The sequence below is a fragment of the Suillus paluster genome (assembly GCF_016628075.1).
Source record: "Suillus paluster strain FC165 chromosome Unknown EDB91scaffold_52, whole genome shotgun sequence".
Taxonomy (NCBI): domain Eukaryota; kingdom Fungi; phylum Basidiomycota; class Agaricomycetes; order Boletales; family Suillaceae; genus Suillus; species Suillus paluster.
Genome location: NW_024537612.1, coordinates 182,772 through 199,533, shown reverse-complemented (window position 1 = coordinate 199,533; position 16,762 = coordinate 182,772). Strand labels below are relative to the sequence as shown.

The 16,762-nt window shown below is 49.5% G+C and overlaps 6 protein-coding genes across 6 annotated transcripts; 1 reads left to right on the top strand and 5 right to left on the bottom strand.

Annotated features, from left to right (window-relative positions):
• Window positions 1–28: 28 nt before the first annotated feature.
• Window positions 29–1,468, bottom strand: EDB91DRAFT_1299983 (uncharacterized protein; the record flags this gene model as incomplete). The annotated part of the gene is made up of 3 exons (XM_041324968.1): window positions 864–1,468; window positions 451–595; window positions 29–390 (listed from the first exon to the last, which is right to left on the bottom strand). The coding sequence occupies exons 1-3, from the start codon at window positions 1,140–1,142 to the stop codon at window positions 29–31; spliced, it is 786 nt and encodes a 261-aa protein (XP_041174425.1). The 5' UTR covers window positions 1,143–1,468.
• A 1,431-nt stretch (window positions 1,469–2,899) lies between these two features.
• Window positions 2,900–5,733, bottom strand: EDB91DRAFT_1148563 (peroxisomal hydratase-dehydrogenase-epimerase). The gene is made up of 14 exons (XM_041319341.1): window positions 5,559–5,733; window positions 5,405–5,499; window positions 5,216–5,342; window positions 5,017–5,165; window positions 4,796–4,968; window positions 4,585–4,746; window positions 4,489–4,535; window positions 4,402–4,432; window positions 4,146–4,347; window positions 3,902–4,095; window positions 3,774–3,852; window positions 3,695–3,717; window positions 3,239–3,641; window positions 2,900–3,186 (listed from the first exon to the last, which is right to left on the bottom strand). Exons 1-14 carry the CDS (start codon window positions 5,621–5,623, stop codon window positions 3,032–3,034), a joined length of 1,905 nt encoding a protein of 634 aa, XP_041174424.1. The 5' UTR covers window positions 5,624–5,733; the 3' UTR covers window positions 2,900–3,031.
• Window positions 5,734–6,353: 620 nt separating this feature from the next.
• EDB91DRAFT_635107 (cyclin) lies at window positions 6,354–8,556 on the bottom strand. Its single transcript, XM_041327958.1, has 5 exons — window positions 8,305–8,556; window positions 8,049–8,231; window positions 7,457–7,996; window positions 6,868–7,407; window positions 6,354–6,758 (listed from the first exon to the last, which is right to left on the bottom strand). Exons 1-5 carry the CDS (start codon window positions 8,323–8,325, stop codon window positions 6,558–6,560), a joined length of 1,485 nt encoding a protein of 494 aa, XP_041174423.1. The 5' UTR covers window positions 8,326–8,556; the 3' UTR covers window positions 6,354–6,557.
• Window positions 8,557–8,614: 58 nt separating this feature from the next.
• EDB91DRAFT_1148557 (uncharacterized protein) lies at window positions 8,615–10,248 on the bottom strand. The gene has a single exon (XM_041319340.1). The coding sequence runs from the start codon at window positions 10,107–10,109 to the stop codon at window positions 8,970–8,972; it is 1,140 nt and encodes a 379-aa protein (XP_041174422.1). The 5' UTR covers window positions 10,110–10,248; the 3' UTR covers window positions 8,615–8,969.
• A 131-nt stretch (window positions 10,249–10,379) lies between these two features.
• EDB91DRAFT_1251291 (uncharacterized protein) lies at window positions 10,380–12,061 on the top strand (the record flags this gene model as incomplete). Its single annotated transcript, XM_041323362.1, has 8 exons — window positions 10,380–10,397; window positions 10,457–10,531; window positions 10,601–10,673; window positions 10,830–11,011; window positions 11,065–11,247; window positions 11,306–11,435; window positions 11,495–11,595; window positions 11,651–12,061. The coding sequence occupies 8 exons, from the start codon at window positions 10,380–10,382 to the stop codon at window positions 12,059–12,061; spliced, it is 1,173 nt and encodes a 390-aa protein (XP_041174421.1).
• Window positions 12,062–12,514: 453 nt separating this feature from the next.
• Window positions 12,515–13,161, bottom strand: EDB91DRAFT_634614 (uncharacterized protein). Its single transcript, XM_041327957.1, has 4 exons — window positions 13,053–13,161; window positions 12,966–12,993; window positions 12,794–12,904; window positions 12,515–12,732 (listed from the first exon to the last, which is right to left on the bottom strand). The coding sequence occupies exons 1-4, from the start codon at window positions 13,067–13,069 to the stop codon at window positions 12,616–12,618; spliced, it is 273 nt and encodes a 90-aa protein (XP_041174420.1). The 5' UTR covers window positions 13,070–13,161; the 3' UTR covers window positions 12,515–12,615.
• Between the last annotated feature and the right edge of the window lie 3,601 nt (window positions 13,162–16,762).

Sequence of the window (16,762 nt, the reverse complement as noted above, 5' to 3'; positions counted from 1 at the left end):
TCGTTCCTTCTGCAAAGTCAATCACCCGTCAACCTGCTGCTTCAGAACTTCGGCTTCTTCCATGCGACGTAGAAGGAGGGAAGAGTAAGTTCGTCATTCTCTTTGTGAACGCCAGGAGGGTAGAACTCCTAAGCACCATATAGGACCCCCATTCTTTTCGAGCGTATTGACGAGGAAACCATAGATGGTCAATGCGAGTCAGCTGCTCACTGCCACAAGTGACTTGACATCCTTGCTGTGAGAGCCTCGAAAGCCTCTTTTTGCAAAGATTGTACTTCTTCATGAGGACGCCCCATCCCAGCGTTCCAAATCGCCTTCCTCCCAAAAATTTGGACGTGCGGGCCAGGACATGCCCCCGAGTCTCTTCGGCAGTCACTGCAGAGTTTTTGTCTACGTTCCACCAATCTCGATAGATCACAGCGTATATTAATTCTTCGGTATAACGCTTACCATGCCTTTTGAACAGGCATCGAGCCGGCGACTGCGTCCGGCGGATCTGTGAGAAGCTCGTTCTCGACCAGTGGCGGATGATGAAATGAGAGTCCGCGACAGTGACGGTTTCCCCGTCCGCGTGCTTGATGTCGGCGAATGGGAGCTTTCATGTCTCATATCAGTTTTGCGGTGCGCGGCGGGCAGCAGAAGCAGTTTTGACTGCGGATTTCTTCACACATGTACTTGTCTTTATTATTATGGGACCCTGCGGCCACAGCTGTCGGTTGACAAATGACGACCAACTTTTACACAAGGGCATATCAAACGACTGAGCATTTGAAGTAGCCGTCACAGATAGAAAAAATCATGAGGTATCTCTGACCGACTCCACTTTCCTGTATGAAATTATCTGAACCGAACCTTAAACGCACCCATGACATTCGGAATTGGGGCAAACGTAACTGTGGGCATTGATCAGTCTGCTCAAATTTGACCTGTTCGCTATCATCAAAAGGGGTCCGACCATGATTGGATATGGAATACACATTGTGCAATGAGGGTGCCCATTCACCCTCTTTCACACCTGCCAGCATTGCATCTTTCCAATATTCGAGCTCCTCGTCATTGAGATTATTTGTGAACTCTTCCGCCCGGCGGCCGACTGGTAAGTGGGATGATACTTGCTTCCAAATCCGTAGCAGCGAATGCATAGACAAGGAACATCAACATGTCACAGAACAGGTTTCGCTACACGGAATTATTGCCCCTAGCATTATCAATGCGTTCTTCTCAATGTATATAATCAGAACACCGCTTCATGTAGTCATTGAACCCAGCCCATTGGTCACAGCGTTTCTCGGCGGAAAGAGGTGGAGGAGAAGCTGAGGGATGTTTCATACCAGAAGAGGAGGGAAGAGCGCTGTGACATTCATAGCTTCCTGGTGACGGTTGAAGTATTGATGCAGATGGTAGCAGATGATTGACGTCTATCGACGGCTTGCCTCATAGGTTTAACAGGACTGGTCACCAGTCTAGGTGATTGATAGATAGGAGCTAATTGGATTTTAATAAGTACTGACAGCGTGTGAATAATACCGGCAATTCCCAGCTGTACTGAGCCCTCAGACATGACTATACGAGCACTATACAGAAGGAACGACTATCTTCATTCTAGTGTGTCCGACTACGGGAGACTATACGAGTACCGGGGCTGGCGAGGTAACGGGAAGCGAACCAGAACTTATAACTGACGGATCAACGAGAGTATGTCTCGTCTACAGCCACCTTAACAGTACCATTGATCATCTACTAGAGCCGCATACACTGGTTCTAGTGTCGTTAGTGACAAATGTGATCCTGAGAAGTAGGAACCGTGTAACGACTAGCACCAAACATCGTGTTTTCAACCACTGGCACCAGTCCGTGTCTTCGAAGACTTCGCTGTCAAGACTCCGAAGAGAGGCATCAATAATGGTTATAGACGCCTCACTTGACAGCATCAAGCTGTGAAGTAACTCCAGACTCCAGGATTACAGGTAGATTAATTTATCAATTTCTGTATCTCATTCGGCGCAGTCACTCCGCTCATCCCCCAGGAGTCCTCATTCCGCAACCACGGGCATCAAACTACAGGGGCCCCATTTAACGATTTGTCCTAAATTCTTCCATCTTCTGATGATGTTGGCAGAGGTTGGCAATTGGCCACCAAGTTAGACCACGTTCTTGCACCATTTCTGGCTTTACGTTCACTCTACCGCAGCCAGCCGCGGGGTTTGGTGATCCACAGCGATCCACCTGCTGGTCCACGTCGGAGAGATCAGCAAAGCACCGCGAATAGTCTTATCGCCGTGTTATTCTCCAACTTTCGCCAATTTCCCTTCACTCCTAGCACCTCAGCGAGGCGTACGAGCTCAGGGGCTTCTTTATAAATGGCCGTAGAGAAATCAGTCGATATGAGTCATTCCACATGCTAACCGCATTGAATTGTCCGAAGAAGCACCAAAAACTTGCTACCCTCTGGAGTACCAGCAGGCCCTTCGTTCTTTCGATTGTTGACCTTGATCAGGGGAGAAGGCATCGCGGAGTCTTCAGTGAGGAACAAATAACATTGCGAGAAGATCGCACCATTCTGTCGGAAGATGCGTTCTTTGTCCGCCTCAACCCGCAGGTAAGGATGTTATTGTCAAACAGGCGAATCGCTCAATGTACGATCTCTCCTCTCCAACACATCCGCGATTGCATTGCAGGTGAATGTCGTGGGATATGTTCATTTGATGATACATTCTGTTTGGCATTCCGAACTCATCCGGTGAAAATGAACCGCGTACCTTGGTTATAAGGACCCTTGCATCTCCACGGACGCCCACCATTCGATATTGTTTGCTATCGAAAGGGAAATTGTTGCGGCTGGTGAGTCGTTGCATTGTTATGATACCAGATTTGCAAGTGCGATGCACGTAAGATGCATTGAACTGTCATCTGGGTCTCGATTTTTCAGCGGCTGAATGACACCCCTCTGCAGATGTAAGTAGATCACGGACACTGGATTAGGTAATACAGGAGGATAGATAGATACAGAGCTGGAAATATGTGAATGATCCTACAACTTAGCTTTCAATGCCTTTCCAGCGTCCCTCACAGCATCCTTCACAGTCTCCACAGCGGTCTCCGCAACCGACGCTTTATTCTCAAAGTTCTCCATGATTTGTGCCATACCCTCTGTTGAGGTAGCAGGGTGCGTAGCACGACCATCATCTACGAGTCCCCCATTAGCCTCCTCTTCCAGAGCTGAGATCGTGTAACGTACTAAAGTTGGTGAAAACGTCCCATTTGGAGATGATGTCCTCCGGCGTGAGCACTTTGTTCGTAGGGAACCCGTACCCGCCAGCGCGTTGCCACCGAGTCTGCGCTGCCCATCCACCAGAAATTTCAAACAGCTGTCCTGTTGTTTCGGTGTTCGCTTCACTTGTGAGGTAGCCGACAATTGGTGCAACGTAGTCGGGCTGCAGGAAAGATAGGATGTTAGATCGAATATCTAACAAATGCAAATGCCAGACCTTGTATGCATCAACCATTTCTTGAGGCCAAATGGTCATCGTCATGGCAGTGCCCGCTGAGGGAGCGATGACATTGCTCAAAATGTTGTATTTGCGGCCTTCAAAGCAGAGCGTCTTGGTGAGGCCCATGATACCAGCCTTGGCTGACGAATACTGTATTGGTGGTCGTCAGCACTCGCACGATGGAACCAAAAGAAATGCCTTGCATTCGTCTGGCCAAAGTTACCATCTGCGAACAAAGGACTTATAAGAAACGTAGATACACGAAACACACATGAAACGTACAAATGCCAACTTGCGAGCAAGTTGTAACAATACGACCGTATTTCTGCTTCTGGAAAATAGGCCAAACAGCTTTGGCGCACTTGACCGGTCTCAGACACTATCGACTGTTTGTGAGGCAGGGGCGTTACCTTGTAAGTACCGCGTAAATGCACTGCCATGACAATATCCCACTCCTGCTCGGACATGGCGGTGAACGAGCGGTCTCTCAAAACACCAGCATTCGCTACAAGGATGTGCACGCCTCCAAAAGCGTCCAGTGCTGTCTTCACAATAGCATCGCCTTCCTCGGCTGAGCATACTGCAGGGACTGCTTTGCCACCAGCTGTGAAAGCTCGCATCAATTGGAGATATTGAGTGGAAATGAAAACATACCCGACTTAATTTCGGAGCACACAGCATTGGCTCCTTTCTCACTGACGTCGTTGACAACCACATTCGCGCCAAGGCGCGCATACATGAGTGCATATGCACGTCCGAGACCAGCACCAGCACCTGTGATAATGACAGTCTTGCCGTCGAAGCGAACGGGCGGTGTCGATTGGGCATTTGGGGCCAACTTAGCAGCAAGTTCGAGCTAGGGAATGATACAATCAGAGGATATCCAAGACATATGATTTCTGTCGCGTACAGGTTTCTCACTATCTTTGACAGATTCTGGGCTGCAAGAAAGAAGGTCAATTGAGCCAAGCTTCCTACCATAGCAAAACATCCGTACTATCTCGGGTCCGAGAAATCTGTCACTTCTGACCACTTGAGCTTGACCTGCAACTAAAGTTAGCTACTACATGATGAATGTATCCAACCGACTCACAGCTGAAGGAGTAAACGTATCATCCGTCTTCCAGACGGCGCCCTTGCTGCGTTCCCATCGAATCTCTGCGACATATCCAGCCCCGAGTTCAAATACCCTCCCAGAGGGGTTCGGTCCATCAGGATGGCACACAGCAGCGACGAAAGGCGCAACGAATTCAGGCTGTCAAATAAAGTTATAAAGGGGTGACACGCCAAAAAAATCCACAAACCTTCAGATTCTCGAGCATCTCAGGAGACATAATCGTCGCAGTCATCGCTGATGCGGCAATTGGCGCTATTGCGACGGCGCTGATATTGTACTTTGCACCTTCCCGCGCCAATGACTTCGTGAATCCAATTAGACCCATCTTGGCAGCACTGTAGTTCGCCTGGCCGAAGTTACCTGTACAAACGTGTAAGATGACGCATATGCACTCACTAAGCTACTCACCATAGATACCGGCTGCACTAGCGGTGTTAATGATCCGCCCGAACTTCTGATTTCTGAAGTGGGGCCAAGCAGCTTTCGTACACGAGAAGGCTCCCTTGAGGTGCACGGCAATGACCTGGTCAAACTCAGCATCCGTCATGTTCTTCAACCTGCCGATTCAATCAGCACCTCCGAAGCACCTCACCATAACATAACAAACCCTTTATCCCTCAGAATACCAGCGTTGTTAATAAGGATAGATACACCCCCGAAGGCACTGATGGCGCTTTGTATGACCGCAGCGCCGTCAGTCACAGAGGACGTATTCGTAACAGCGCTACCGCCCGCTACAGTCCAACGCAATGTCACATGAGTCTCGAGGCCGGAACAAGTGAATGAACGAGCACACCTTTCTTTATTTCATCCACAACTTTTTGTGCAGCCTCTGCATTGAAGTCATTTACAACGACGTTCGCACCGCGCGATGCAAACAGCAAGGAGTACCTATCCACAATCGCTCATTTCGGTCACAGCCCGCGTAGGAGACGAACGGAGTAGCGTACACTTTCCCGATCCCACCACCTGCACCAGTAACTACGACGGTGTGACCTTTGAACGACAGAGACATTATGGCGGTATATGACAAGAGAGAAAGCTGGAGCGTAACAAAATGGTCAAGTGTCAAGTGATTATACGTGTGAGGGATGAACTAGGAGCCGTAGAATCACGTGAAAATCAGTCTTGCCCTCGGACCGGGTACACTCTCAAATCATGATGCATAACACGACGTGGCAAGTCGCAACGAACAACTCTTTACGACGTACAGCGAACCAGGGAGAGGCATAAATAATGATGTATATTGAGGAACGAGATTGATGAGACGCGCCCCGCGCAGCATACACGAGCAAGTATATACCGTCCACGAAGGCTAACCAAGACCGAGTAAAAATTAAGAAGCCTTGTAGAACAAATCGAGATCGCGAGGAAATATATAAATCGATAGATGAACAATGCCGCAATAGAAGAGCGGAGTAGAATAAATGCCGACGAACGCCAACGGGGATAATTTTGAAATAACTGGGGATGTGAACTGAAGAATAAGGACAATGGTACAAAGCAAGAGAGCGAACGGAGAAGATGATAGGTAGCAGCATGGGATGAATGATGGCTGCTAGAATGTGCGATGGTTCATAGGCAAAACGGACATGTAGACCTATTTATGAATACGATGCGTTTCGGCGACGGGCACAGTAATGGAGTGCGAAAGTGATGGGGAGAATATGAGATGGAAAATAATGAAATGAGATGGAAATGCTACGAGGAATGGGATGCATGGGACAGCAGAGCAGAACGAGATAGACATAATAAGAGACATGGCTGGATGGAATGCGTAATCAGACAATTGAGATTGCAATAATGCCAGAGTGGAACAATATGTCAAGCACAGAATGAGATGAGATGCAGGCAGATCGGGAACCCATGAACTTTTAGACACGAAGGACTTTCAAGCCTTGACCTGGGAGTTATCTCTAGCCGCAGGGCTTAAGCCACGCCAGCGTCCCCTAGGCAGTGTCCACTGCGTCCGTGTTCGACTTCGCCCATTCGATTGCGAACAGTGATGCCTTCAGGAACTTCTTGTTGGCGTATTTCTGGCAGACGTACTGGCTCGCAAAGTTGTCTTCCATTAGCTTCTCGCAGATCCATTGGTGTCCGGGCTCGAGGTGCTCCGCAACGAAGCCTGAGTGGAACACGAACGACTCGTTCTAAAAAGGAAAGCACAAACAAAAATCAGTCACATGATTCACAGCCACAACGAACACGCGTTTGCATCGTGCCCACGACACAAAAGCTAAGACGAGAGGAGATACTCACCCAATCACCCCCCAGCATCCGCCTTGCACTGTACATCCCCACCGCGGCAATGAGACTTGGCTTGCACCGCAAGAACCTGTAATCTAGGAGCGTCACCTCCGTCAAAAATTTGCCGAGCGTCCTTGTTTGGATGTCGTAGTTATCGGCCTTGCTGATACGACGCATCCAGCTATAGGGTGAGCAGTATTGCGAGACCTTGAAGTCGAGTGTCTGCAGCACGATGCGCTCGCCCTTGAGGATCTCCTCCTTCGTATAGCCGTTCTCGGTAATGAAGACGAACTCGTCGACGCTGGGCGCGAGTATTTCTTCGTACTTTGCGGCGATGAACATAGCGGTAACGCCAACGAGCTGAAGCTTGACTAGGGAGACGACACGCCTCGTGAGGAAACGATCGACTATGTTTATTGCAATCCAAAGCGTCTCGGGCAGCATGTGCCAGCGAAGGTGCACTTGGAGGAGCCAGTCAACCAGTGTTTGGCGCATTGCCCAGGTAATTTCATTCTGGCCCTCCATATAATCAGGGTTCGGCATCACATCATCCTGGAAGTCATGGTCAGCATATCCGAAACACAAGGGAGATCAAACGTACTTCGAGATCGTTCATGTATTTGAAAATTTCATCCGAATACTCTGAGACCATTGTCGTGTCCATATAATCGATCTCATCCTCGAACGTCTCCTGGATTTCCGCAACCTCTCTATAATGTCTCGAGGCACGCTCGGTATCCACGTCGGGCCATATACGGGGCGACTTCGCATCCGTGGCGGCAGCCTTCTCCTCTTGCTGTGAAGCAACTTGTTCCTGCACACCCATCATTTCATCGACCTCTTTCTCGTTTATGATGCTGAGTTCAGGGTCATCCTCGATATCTTCCACGTCCATATCGTTCTCCTTTTCTTCTTCGGCGGGAATAACTACTGGTACAGCGGTTTCCTGCCGCGATGCACGTTTGAAAACGGATGGCCGCGTTGAACGTGAAGTAGGGCGTTGTGCAACGGTATCCGCGCGACCTGGTCCGAGGGGGACGCGTTGTGGTCCGGTGGCGGCTGCTAGCGACGACGAGCGGTTACGCTTGAGCCCCGAGTCTGCGCCTTCTTTCACTACGTCCTTGCCTTTACCAGCAACGTCCTAAAGACCTTCAGAACGTTGCGACGAGTGAAATTTGAAAGACGCGACAAACCTTGCGGTTGACCGCGGTGGTGGTAACTTCACCAAGCGCTGGGCGCTGTGCACCATTCTTGAGGCCATTGAGGACTACAGAGGCGCGAGATGCGACACCAAGCGCAGAAGTCTGGCGAAGGTGCTTGCTGGTGGCATTTTCATCGGCATTCTTGCGCGTGATGCCGATGCGCCGAGTCTGAAGCTGTATTTAATGGATCAAAGTGATCAGCAATCAAAAGTTGAAAAAAGTAATTCCGAAGCAGCAAGCTACTTACGCGAGTGGTGTTGTTGGCCATGATGAGTTGAAATACAAGGCGACGGTAGGTAAGCTCAGCAGTGGGCAGGGAAAGATACAAAAGAGATTGTGAAGAGAAGAGAAAGAAGAGCCCTACTGGAACTTAAAACCTAGGTTTTGACTGAACTGTGTCGCGGGAGACGTTGTGGTTGAAGAAGAAAGAAAGAAGTGAATCAAAAGAACAAGTCAGCCACCACGGAACGACTTGGTCGTGTTCTGGTTTGAATTGACCTTGGTCAAGTTCAAATTCAGTCCATCGCGTACGACGCGAACCACACACGTGACTTGAAAAACAATTCAAAACAGTCGCGTCGCGCTCGTGTCGCGACGCGTCCTTTCACACCACGTTCTTTGTACGTACCAAAATAATAATACAAACGTACACACACACACATTTCCATCAGATAAAGAAGGTACCAAGCCCTTTACATGAACTATCGGCTTCCGTGATAAAGCGCTGCACAGCGTGGCTGTTATCATGTGGGGACGCAGATGAGCGTAATTTAATACCAGCATGCAGGCCTGGCACACGAGCAAAGTGCACGCGAGACCAAAAATCGGACAATAATCAACCTGCATAGCTCGTACGTTAATATGACCTCTGCAATGGAAGCACAAACCTACCAAAGTATACCATGCTACAGTTCACCTTTTATCTATCATGTCCGCCCATCGCCTTTGCTTTCCGCTCTCTCTCCAGCTGCCGCTGGAAGGAGTAGGCGCCTTCTCGGGCATGCCTAGGCCCGCCCTGTGTGGAGTTGCGCTTGCTTCTAGCGGCTCGACCAGCCCTGATGCGCTCTCCCCTGAGCCTAGAGCCGTTCCTGGCTGCCAACCCTGCTTCATTAAGAGCTGACGACCAATGTTCGATTCCGGCAGCGGCTGGGGCGGTGCAGGGATTTCAGGTATGGCAGCGGAATCAGAAGAAGCAACGGATGGTGAATCGCCTCTAGGACTGGGAGCACCTGGAGTATCGAGCGGTGAACTGGGGAATTGTGCTCGTCTCTTTGCGGACCGGTCTACATAGCTCGAAGACTGGCTGGATGCCGATGACTTCGCTGCACCGTGACGAGATAGCAACGTCCGCTTCAGCATGGTCAGCGCTTTCTTTGCATCCCTCCCATCCGCAGGTATAGGATTGACTTCCTCCCGTGCCCGTTTAATGCCTTGGCTCTGCACTTTCGAAACAGGAAAGAGCGGAATAATTTTCTCACCGCTCCCGCTTGACGCACATCCTTCACATGACATGCGGTCCGCATGGATATGCACCACAAACGTGGTGCTTCCAATTGTCAATGCATCTTCGTGTTTCAATGCCCGCGGAAAGCTGGCTACTCGTGGTGGGGAAAGCCTGACCCCCAAACCTTCACCCACGTTCACGGCCGGACCAACATATCCACCAGGGCGCAAGAATGATCCGTGCTTGGAACCCATATCCACAACTGCCCACTCTCGCCTTCCTGTGTCCCAAAACATCGTCGCATGCACTTTAGAAACCAACATTTCTTTCAACCTCACGCGAGGGGTGCTGCTTCCGGCTGGTGCAACGTCTCTCCCAAACTGGACTTCTTTGTGCTCATCAAGCACTGCAAGACGGTGTGCCCTTGGAAGGACGGAGCTCGTTTGGACAAGCAAGCGAAGTAGGGGCCATGGCTTGAAAGTTGATGAAAGAGATTCATTTGGGATCGTAGGTTGTGGGATTTCTGTTTCGCCAGGCCATTCGTATGCAGGATCGTAGCCTGTTTCTGCATGAATGTGATTTGTACCGCTCACCTCGCCATCCTCCATTTCCACGTGTCCTTGGTGTGGTGTAGTAGCGCAGTCCTCTAGATACTGTCACTATCTTCGGTCAATTGGTTGGCATACGTGAACGTAAATTTGGGTGCTTGGGTGTAAGAAAGTGAAATGCAAAGTAATTAGAACTCCGATGTTCACTTATATCCTTACTACTAGCTTACCATGTTCTGGGGTTAACACGCTTCTATATTACTGGTACTATAGGAGAGTACCCCATCCTCTTGGTTGACCCACAGTACTGCGCATTAGCGTTGTAAAAGCATGGAATCATTTACAGAGGTACGTGCGACCTACTTCCGCAACCAAACCCCACATGTCTCAATGGCTTGTACTTCTAGGACCACTCCAAGTTTCTTCTATCCAAAGAATGGCTAGTCAAAGTTGACTCGCAGAGTTCCACGCCTTATCTATTTGTGTGTGCCTGCTTAGAGATTTTGAATTCCATATGAAATAACGACTCCGGCGTGCACGATTCCTCACAGAAATTTACCTATTCCTCAGTTGACCTAACGGCTTGCATACTCGTCACTGACACCAAGACCGCGTGGGCCGAGGGTGAGTCTCTTTTCTAGTCACCGAGATGAATGAAGCACTCACAAACCAATCACAAACCACATTCACCAAATGCTCCATTAACGCCGATCACGCTGAAACGCTTGCATGACGCTAATCGACTCGATTAACGCCACTCATCAATCTGAACCTCGACAGTCCTGACGAGCAATCAATTTGCCCGGCGGTGGCGTTTGTGTAACAAGCTCTCCATTTCTCCTTTACTGGATCCAGATGATGAAGAATCTTGGCGAGATCGTCACCTTACACTCCTAGATAGGGCACACTCACTCGGTGGTTTTCAAGAGCTCACTTTTGATGCGGCAAAACCGACCTTGGGGGTAACCTTATCAGTGATTGTTGAGATGTGATACACCCTGACACGTTCCTATAGGATTTGGCGCTTGAGCTGGAATGCAGTAACTGGAAGTGGAGGTGGGAGCCCACCTTGCTCGGGCCCAAAATATCCGCAGAAATCCTATCAAAACACCTTATCATGCCCCTGATAAGTGTTAATCACCTTGCATTTTCGTCCTCCGATGTCTTGGGCGATCTGACGCCCGGGGAACTCGAGAAGGTCAGTTTGTGCTTCCTTTACTCGCATTTCTATTTGCAGCAACTCACGTTGCGTTTAGGCAACGGATAAAGTCGGACGTACTGCAAGAAGGACGGCAGACACACATATCAGGAACGCGCTATCAAAGCCACGCGTATCGACGACCCTTCGGCGGATGACGGCCATGTTCAACTTCTTGCCTGAGCTTCGTAAGTCTTATTAAATGCTCAAATACCATCCTGGCATGACACGGGACTTCTCTCAAAAGCTGCAATAATCACTGACGCGGGCACTCCGGACCTTCGCGCGCCCGCGGCAGAAATTCCGTCGCCCAAAATAACGGTCCGAGATTCAGAGCACACACCAAATGTAGGTATCTATCTTGGATCGAAGATCTTACTACCCTGGGCTGAGCAAAAGTCAGATCCAGGATTACGACATGGAGTCTCCGAGAGAGCCCACGCCGCCCAAACTGCCACAACAAGAAGATTCTGCCACCGAGTCTGAGGATGAAGGGATTGCGCTAAAGAAAGGGACCCTTGCTTCTCACACCTCCAGCCGCCACCTCCGCGAGTCAGGGCAGCCTCCTTCGGCTAACTTATCTAAGAACGCCTCGCCAGCCCAGCCCGGCCGCAGCCGCAGCCACACAAAAGCCCCCGCATCAGAGTCCGACTCCTCGCCCGTGCGGCCAACTAAGAAGCCCAAGCCTCCCGAGGATTCAGATAAGGACGACAGCGAGGAGGAGCGCAGACAGCGTGCAGCAGCGATCAAGAGCGGAACTGCCGCTAAGCGAGGGACACGACAGCCATTGAAACGAGGAGGCAAGCGTTTCTAGTCCCTGTCCTAGTCCTTCCTGGTCGCCGAGAAGCGGATCATAGATGGGCAGGCAGTTTCCCTCATCGGGGGCGGATTGGTCGTGAGACTGATTATTGGTATTTCGGATACCTTGGACATGTCATTCCGCCCTTGTTCTTGTTCTGTAGTGAGTACGATTCTAATAACAAATTCCTAATGCGTTTCTCCAGGCGCCCCAAGGCCACGCTGCCAAGGCATGCAAATTTCTTGGGGTATATTCACTACCATGACTTCCCCCTTGATGGATCGACATCATTAACCCCTTTTCTGTGTAAAAGATGTGGAGTTATCTCTACAAATGATTGTATCCAAATGATGCTAGCTGTGCCGTAAGAATACAACAGGTACTGTAAGTGAGTACCTTTCGACAAATGCGATGGACACAGCTAAAAGCACAGCTACTAGCAGTCAAGTGTCCGAGTGATGGGTATTATAATTAGTGGCGAAAGCAGTACGATGGCAGCGAGGGATAGCAAGATAGGTCAAGGCGATGACAACCACCTCATATATGTATGGCGGTTGGACGCCGAGGAATCACCAATGTCGTCCCATTCGGCGACCATATTCATCCGAACCTCCAGCCTCGTACTCCAGGCAGGCGTCGCATTTTGTTTGGAATAGGTTCCGGACCCTGCGTTGATCAGAAAATTCCTGGAAGCGAGTAATACCCATAAGGGGACTGGTCAATGTCAAGGAGGCGCGTGTTTCGCACCATGTTACACCCGCAGTTCTTGGCAGTTTTGTGCATATGCGCTGCACTTAGCTTGCAATTCGGCCGGCCACAGTCGTATGTAATTCCAGTCTGATAGATTCGGACGTAATGCTAAATGGTGCCATTGTTATTGTCAGAGGTGACGACGCGTAGAATGCTCGCGGAAACGCACCCCACATCCTCTGTACTGGTCACCGAAACTGCGATGAACGGACTTTGGTCATTAATGTGCATGACGTACGGTGGGACTGACACGTACCACTCCATGTTACACATTTTGAAGAAGGTTGTGGGTAAGTGTGGATCCTTATGGATGATCCTATAGAGGACAAACGCGAGTGGTGGTGAGGAGTGGGTTTGACTCGGAATTGACGTGGTATGCTTTTATACGTGGGTCAAGTCTTGACCAATATGATTGGATACATATGGTAAGAACATCTTCGGTGCAGCGGAAACCCATTTACGAAGTAATCGTGGGAGAGCATATCGAACCATCATGGTGTAATGCGAGAGACCACCCGGAGCTTTGTGACGGGCGCGCCTGAATTGAGAGTAACTGCGTGATCTCTATCCATAAGACGTCACTACTGTATAGACAAGTCCTTGATAAGGGTAGCACGGAAATGGTCATAAAGGACCACCCAGCATGAGGCCAAATTGATCGTAGATTTGGCAGAACCCTCGTGGTTAGCCTTTACATTCAAGTTGCCAAGGGTCCTCAGAACACGACGCAGCCACCAACCAGCCGTTTTCACCGCTTCCGCACTTCGGAAAGCGCTCCTTCTTAGCCGGCTCTATTCCGCTCAGACACGAATTAGGTCAGCATCATGACATTTGCACAAGTGATTGGTCGCTGCCGTGATCCCGCAGATCAAGAGAAGAAAATATACCCATGATCGATCGAATCTTGGCAACATGCTAGTATGTTGTTTTAGAGCTGCTGTAGTACCCGTTTCAGATGGCATGCTTAGATCGCCAACTACACAGAAGTTGTTGGTAGTATGGCACTCTACAAGGATCCTGACATTCGGAATCCCGAATACACTGGCATTAGGGCTAACAGGTTGGAGCGCGCTGCGCTGATAACGGTTTTGATTGCGGTCGACAGAACTTCTTACAATCTTTTCTGCCCCCATCAAGGAAAACGTAGCAACGCGTTCTGTGGCGGGGACGCTCATCTAGGATTTGCTATGTAGATATATTTCGATATCTCGGGAGAGCAAGTACTTTGAATAGATTCACACTCAGACGTTCAGGCCCAGGGACTAGATCAGTATCAAAAAAAACCATTCCATTCAGAGTTCAATTCAATCATGCTGATGGCATGCTCACATGGAGGTCATCGTAAAGGCCAAGTTTGAAATACCTCAAGTGAAATCTTAGTCGGGCCCAGCAGGAATGGTCCGAATCGAACGAAACGTGGCGTAGTGCCTCCTTCATAATAACCTTCAATGAAGCGAGAAGTGGATAGTCGAGGAACAGGAACGAAGGCTTCACGTAAAAATAAGACCAAAACCCTTGATTCAGTTGCTTCCAAGTGTGCATGAAGTTCGGGTTTGTAGGTACATCGCATATCGAGGAAAAGCTTGGGCGAAACCTGATGCCCAACTGGGGACTTACAGAGTTATCATCAAACTAATTGCCTTCGTAAGCTGGACTGGATGAGACGAATAGGGTAACGTACGGGGGTAGTAGTTATCAGGCTCTCAGCTGTTTACCCTATTGTTTTGGAAGCGTTCGGGAGCCACGATGTGATGGGGGATAATCCCGCTCTACATGGCGACGCTGGGGTGATAAAGATCAGCGCAACAAATGCGTCCATAGACACCTTGCACCTTCTCACGGCTTTCAAGGGACTCCGGTGTGTTCTGCACATCACAAGGTGATGCTCACTTGCCTGCATGATCAGACAAATTGCAGTCTCGTGCTATCATGGCAGCGGCAAAAACCTAGGCATACATAAACACGCCAAAATATCAAGTGCTTCGAGAACAGTGAATCTTCCATATTTGTGAAGAAGCTTCTGACCCCACAACGGGTCCTTTTACATCTGCAAGATGTAAGATTTCACTCCAAATGTCAGAGACATAATAGCGAGCGCACCAGATCTAACATTCCTACTTAGCAGATGAGCCGGGATGCTTCTCCGGATGTCGTAAAATATATAAGAGCGTAATGGTGCGATATAATGGTCATCATACGAAAAGAAGTTCTCGTTACATGTTGGAGAAGCCCAGTCGCGTAGGAACGAGCGTAATCACGACCCATACACCCACCACGAGGTGAAAGAAGGTGACCAAGGGTATGGTGAGGTATTGACAACTTCTCTTCGCTGAAGAGAAAGCATACCTTCGCGGGAGCCTATGCGCAGGCTCTCGTAATAAGATTCTAGGAAGCCTGCATGACTTTGTAAAAGGGGACAGGAGGAGCATCACGATTGAGTGGCATCATGTATTGGCTGTATTGTAGATGGCTGCCCCAGTGGCATCATCTAAACGCTAGGTCTGACGTATGGGGGAGACCCTGCAGGCTCGAACCCACCGGGTATTCATAATCTCTATTGCAGTGTGGTGAAAGAGATCACATAGTTAATGAGAATCCGTTTACTTACGATTACCGTGGAAGATAAGTGCTACGCCGATCTGTAGAACAGAATAACACACGTGGTGGTGCATCTGACACCTCAACGCCGAAAATGAATCTGAAGATGAGGCTCCTGACGAGGGTCCTGCCGGCTTCAGTAGTGCACCGACAAGTGATTGCTACACGACAATGGTCTTCTGCACAACCCAGGCAGGCTGAAAACATACATGGTGGAACCCGAGAGTGTGGGGGCCGCTACTGAGGTGAATGAATCAGGACGTGATGGTCGGCGTAATTGAAAATCCTCTACCAACACTTGCCGTTGTCTAGCAGCCTGACATCCACCCGCAATAAGCAAAATTTTGCAAATGCTTCGGCTACCACCGGGTAGCTAGTGCCCGTGGTTTGAGATCCGTTGAGGACAGGAGTTTGCATGACAAGGGAGATGACGTTCATGATACCAAACTACGCCTTAGTCACGTATGCAAGAGTGATTAGACTGCCAGATCCGTCTTCAGACAGCTCTAGACTAGCTCTAGAAGGATGTCACAACGCTGGTCGGGGTAGTAAATAGTGATCGCAAATATGGAGTCACGAGCACGAGGGGAATCCCTGTTACGACCCTTTCAGTCTTATTACATCCTCAAGGAGAGGAGCACTCACGTACTATTATGAACGAAATTTCCAATGCTTAGCAGTAGCACCTTCAAGACCGGAGTGCTAATGCAGGTCGCGAAGTTCGTATGGTACCTAATGATCAGAAGGGTAGTTAAGATAGTCCTGGCTTCTGGCGATGCCGATGAATGGATGCATCAGGAAGCATGGATACTTCATAGGTTGAAGTCGGGGGACATGGCGATGAGTGGCTGCCGTCGCACTGGTTGACTTCAACTGCGCGCTAATTTGACTAATGCATGACTAGCCATGTATTTAAGCATTAGGTCAAACTACAAGCAGCAAAAATTACCGTTGGATGCCATGCCTACTGTAATGCTGGTAAGATAGTCACCTGCAAGCAGACTATCAAGAAGCAACATGGAGCTTGAAGCCTGAAGGCCACTGCGTGTAGAACTCGTCCCCAGTTGGTTACATCATGATGAGGTAGACTATCGATCATTGCACATGAGCAGGGACGCCCCTCGAAATAACGGAGGAATTAACCTATGTCGCAGAGAGTTAGATCAAGATGCTGGTCCTCATGCTCTGGCAAGTGTAGTTAACATACTGGTGGCATAATCGGTTCGGTGCACAAGAATCCCGGCAGTTCAACCCTTCGATGTGGATAACTGCGCCGTTGGTGTCGGAAGAGAATCATCGATCGCAATGTGACCTGTGAGCGTTTCGACATCCGCCAACCGGATTTTCAGTCCGTCGCGTATCATTACA

Excerpts from the sequence above, each read along its gene's own strand:
- EDB91DRAFT_635107 (XM_041327958.1), bottom strand. The coding sequence starts at position 8,325 with ATGGCCAACAACACCACTCGC. Across the intron at positions 8,232-8,304 it reads TGGCCAACAACACCACTCGC|CTTCAGACTCGGCGCATCGG; the intron begins GTAAGTAGCTTG and ends CATTAAATACAG. Across the intron at positions 7,997-8,048 it reads CCACCGCGGTCAACCGCAAG|GACGTTGCTGGTAAAGGCAA; the intron begins GTTTGTCGCGTC and ends GAAGGTCTTTAG.
- EDB91DRAFT_1148557 (XM_041319340.1), bottom strand. The coding sequence starts at position 10,109 with ATGGAGGATGGCGAGGTGAGCGGTACAAATCACATTCATGCAGAAACA.
- EDB91DRAFT_634614 (XM_041327957.1), bottom strand. Across the intron at positions 12,905-12,965 it reads ACCAGTACAGAGGATGTGGG|CATTACGTCCGAATCTATCA; the intron begins GTGCGTTTCCGC and ends GGCACCATTTAG. Across the intron at positions 12,733-12,793 it reads AGAACTGCGGGTGTAACATG|GAATTTTCTGATCAACGCAG; the intron begins GTGCGAAACACG and ends ACTCGCTTCCAG.
- EDB91DRAFT_1148563 (XM_041319341.1), bottom strand. The coding sequence starts at position 5,623 with ATGTCTCTGTCGTTCAAAGGTCACACCGTCGTAGTTACTGGTGCAGGT. Across the intron at positions 4,969-5,016 it reads TAGTGCAGCCGGTATCTATG|GTAACTTCGGCCAGGCGAAC; the intron begins GTGAGTAGCTTA and ends ACGTTTGTACAG. Across the intron at positions 4,536-4,584 it reads ATACGTTTACTCCTTCAGCT|GTCAAGCTCAAGTGGTCAGA; the intron begins GTGAGTCGGTTG and ends CTTTAGTTGCAG.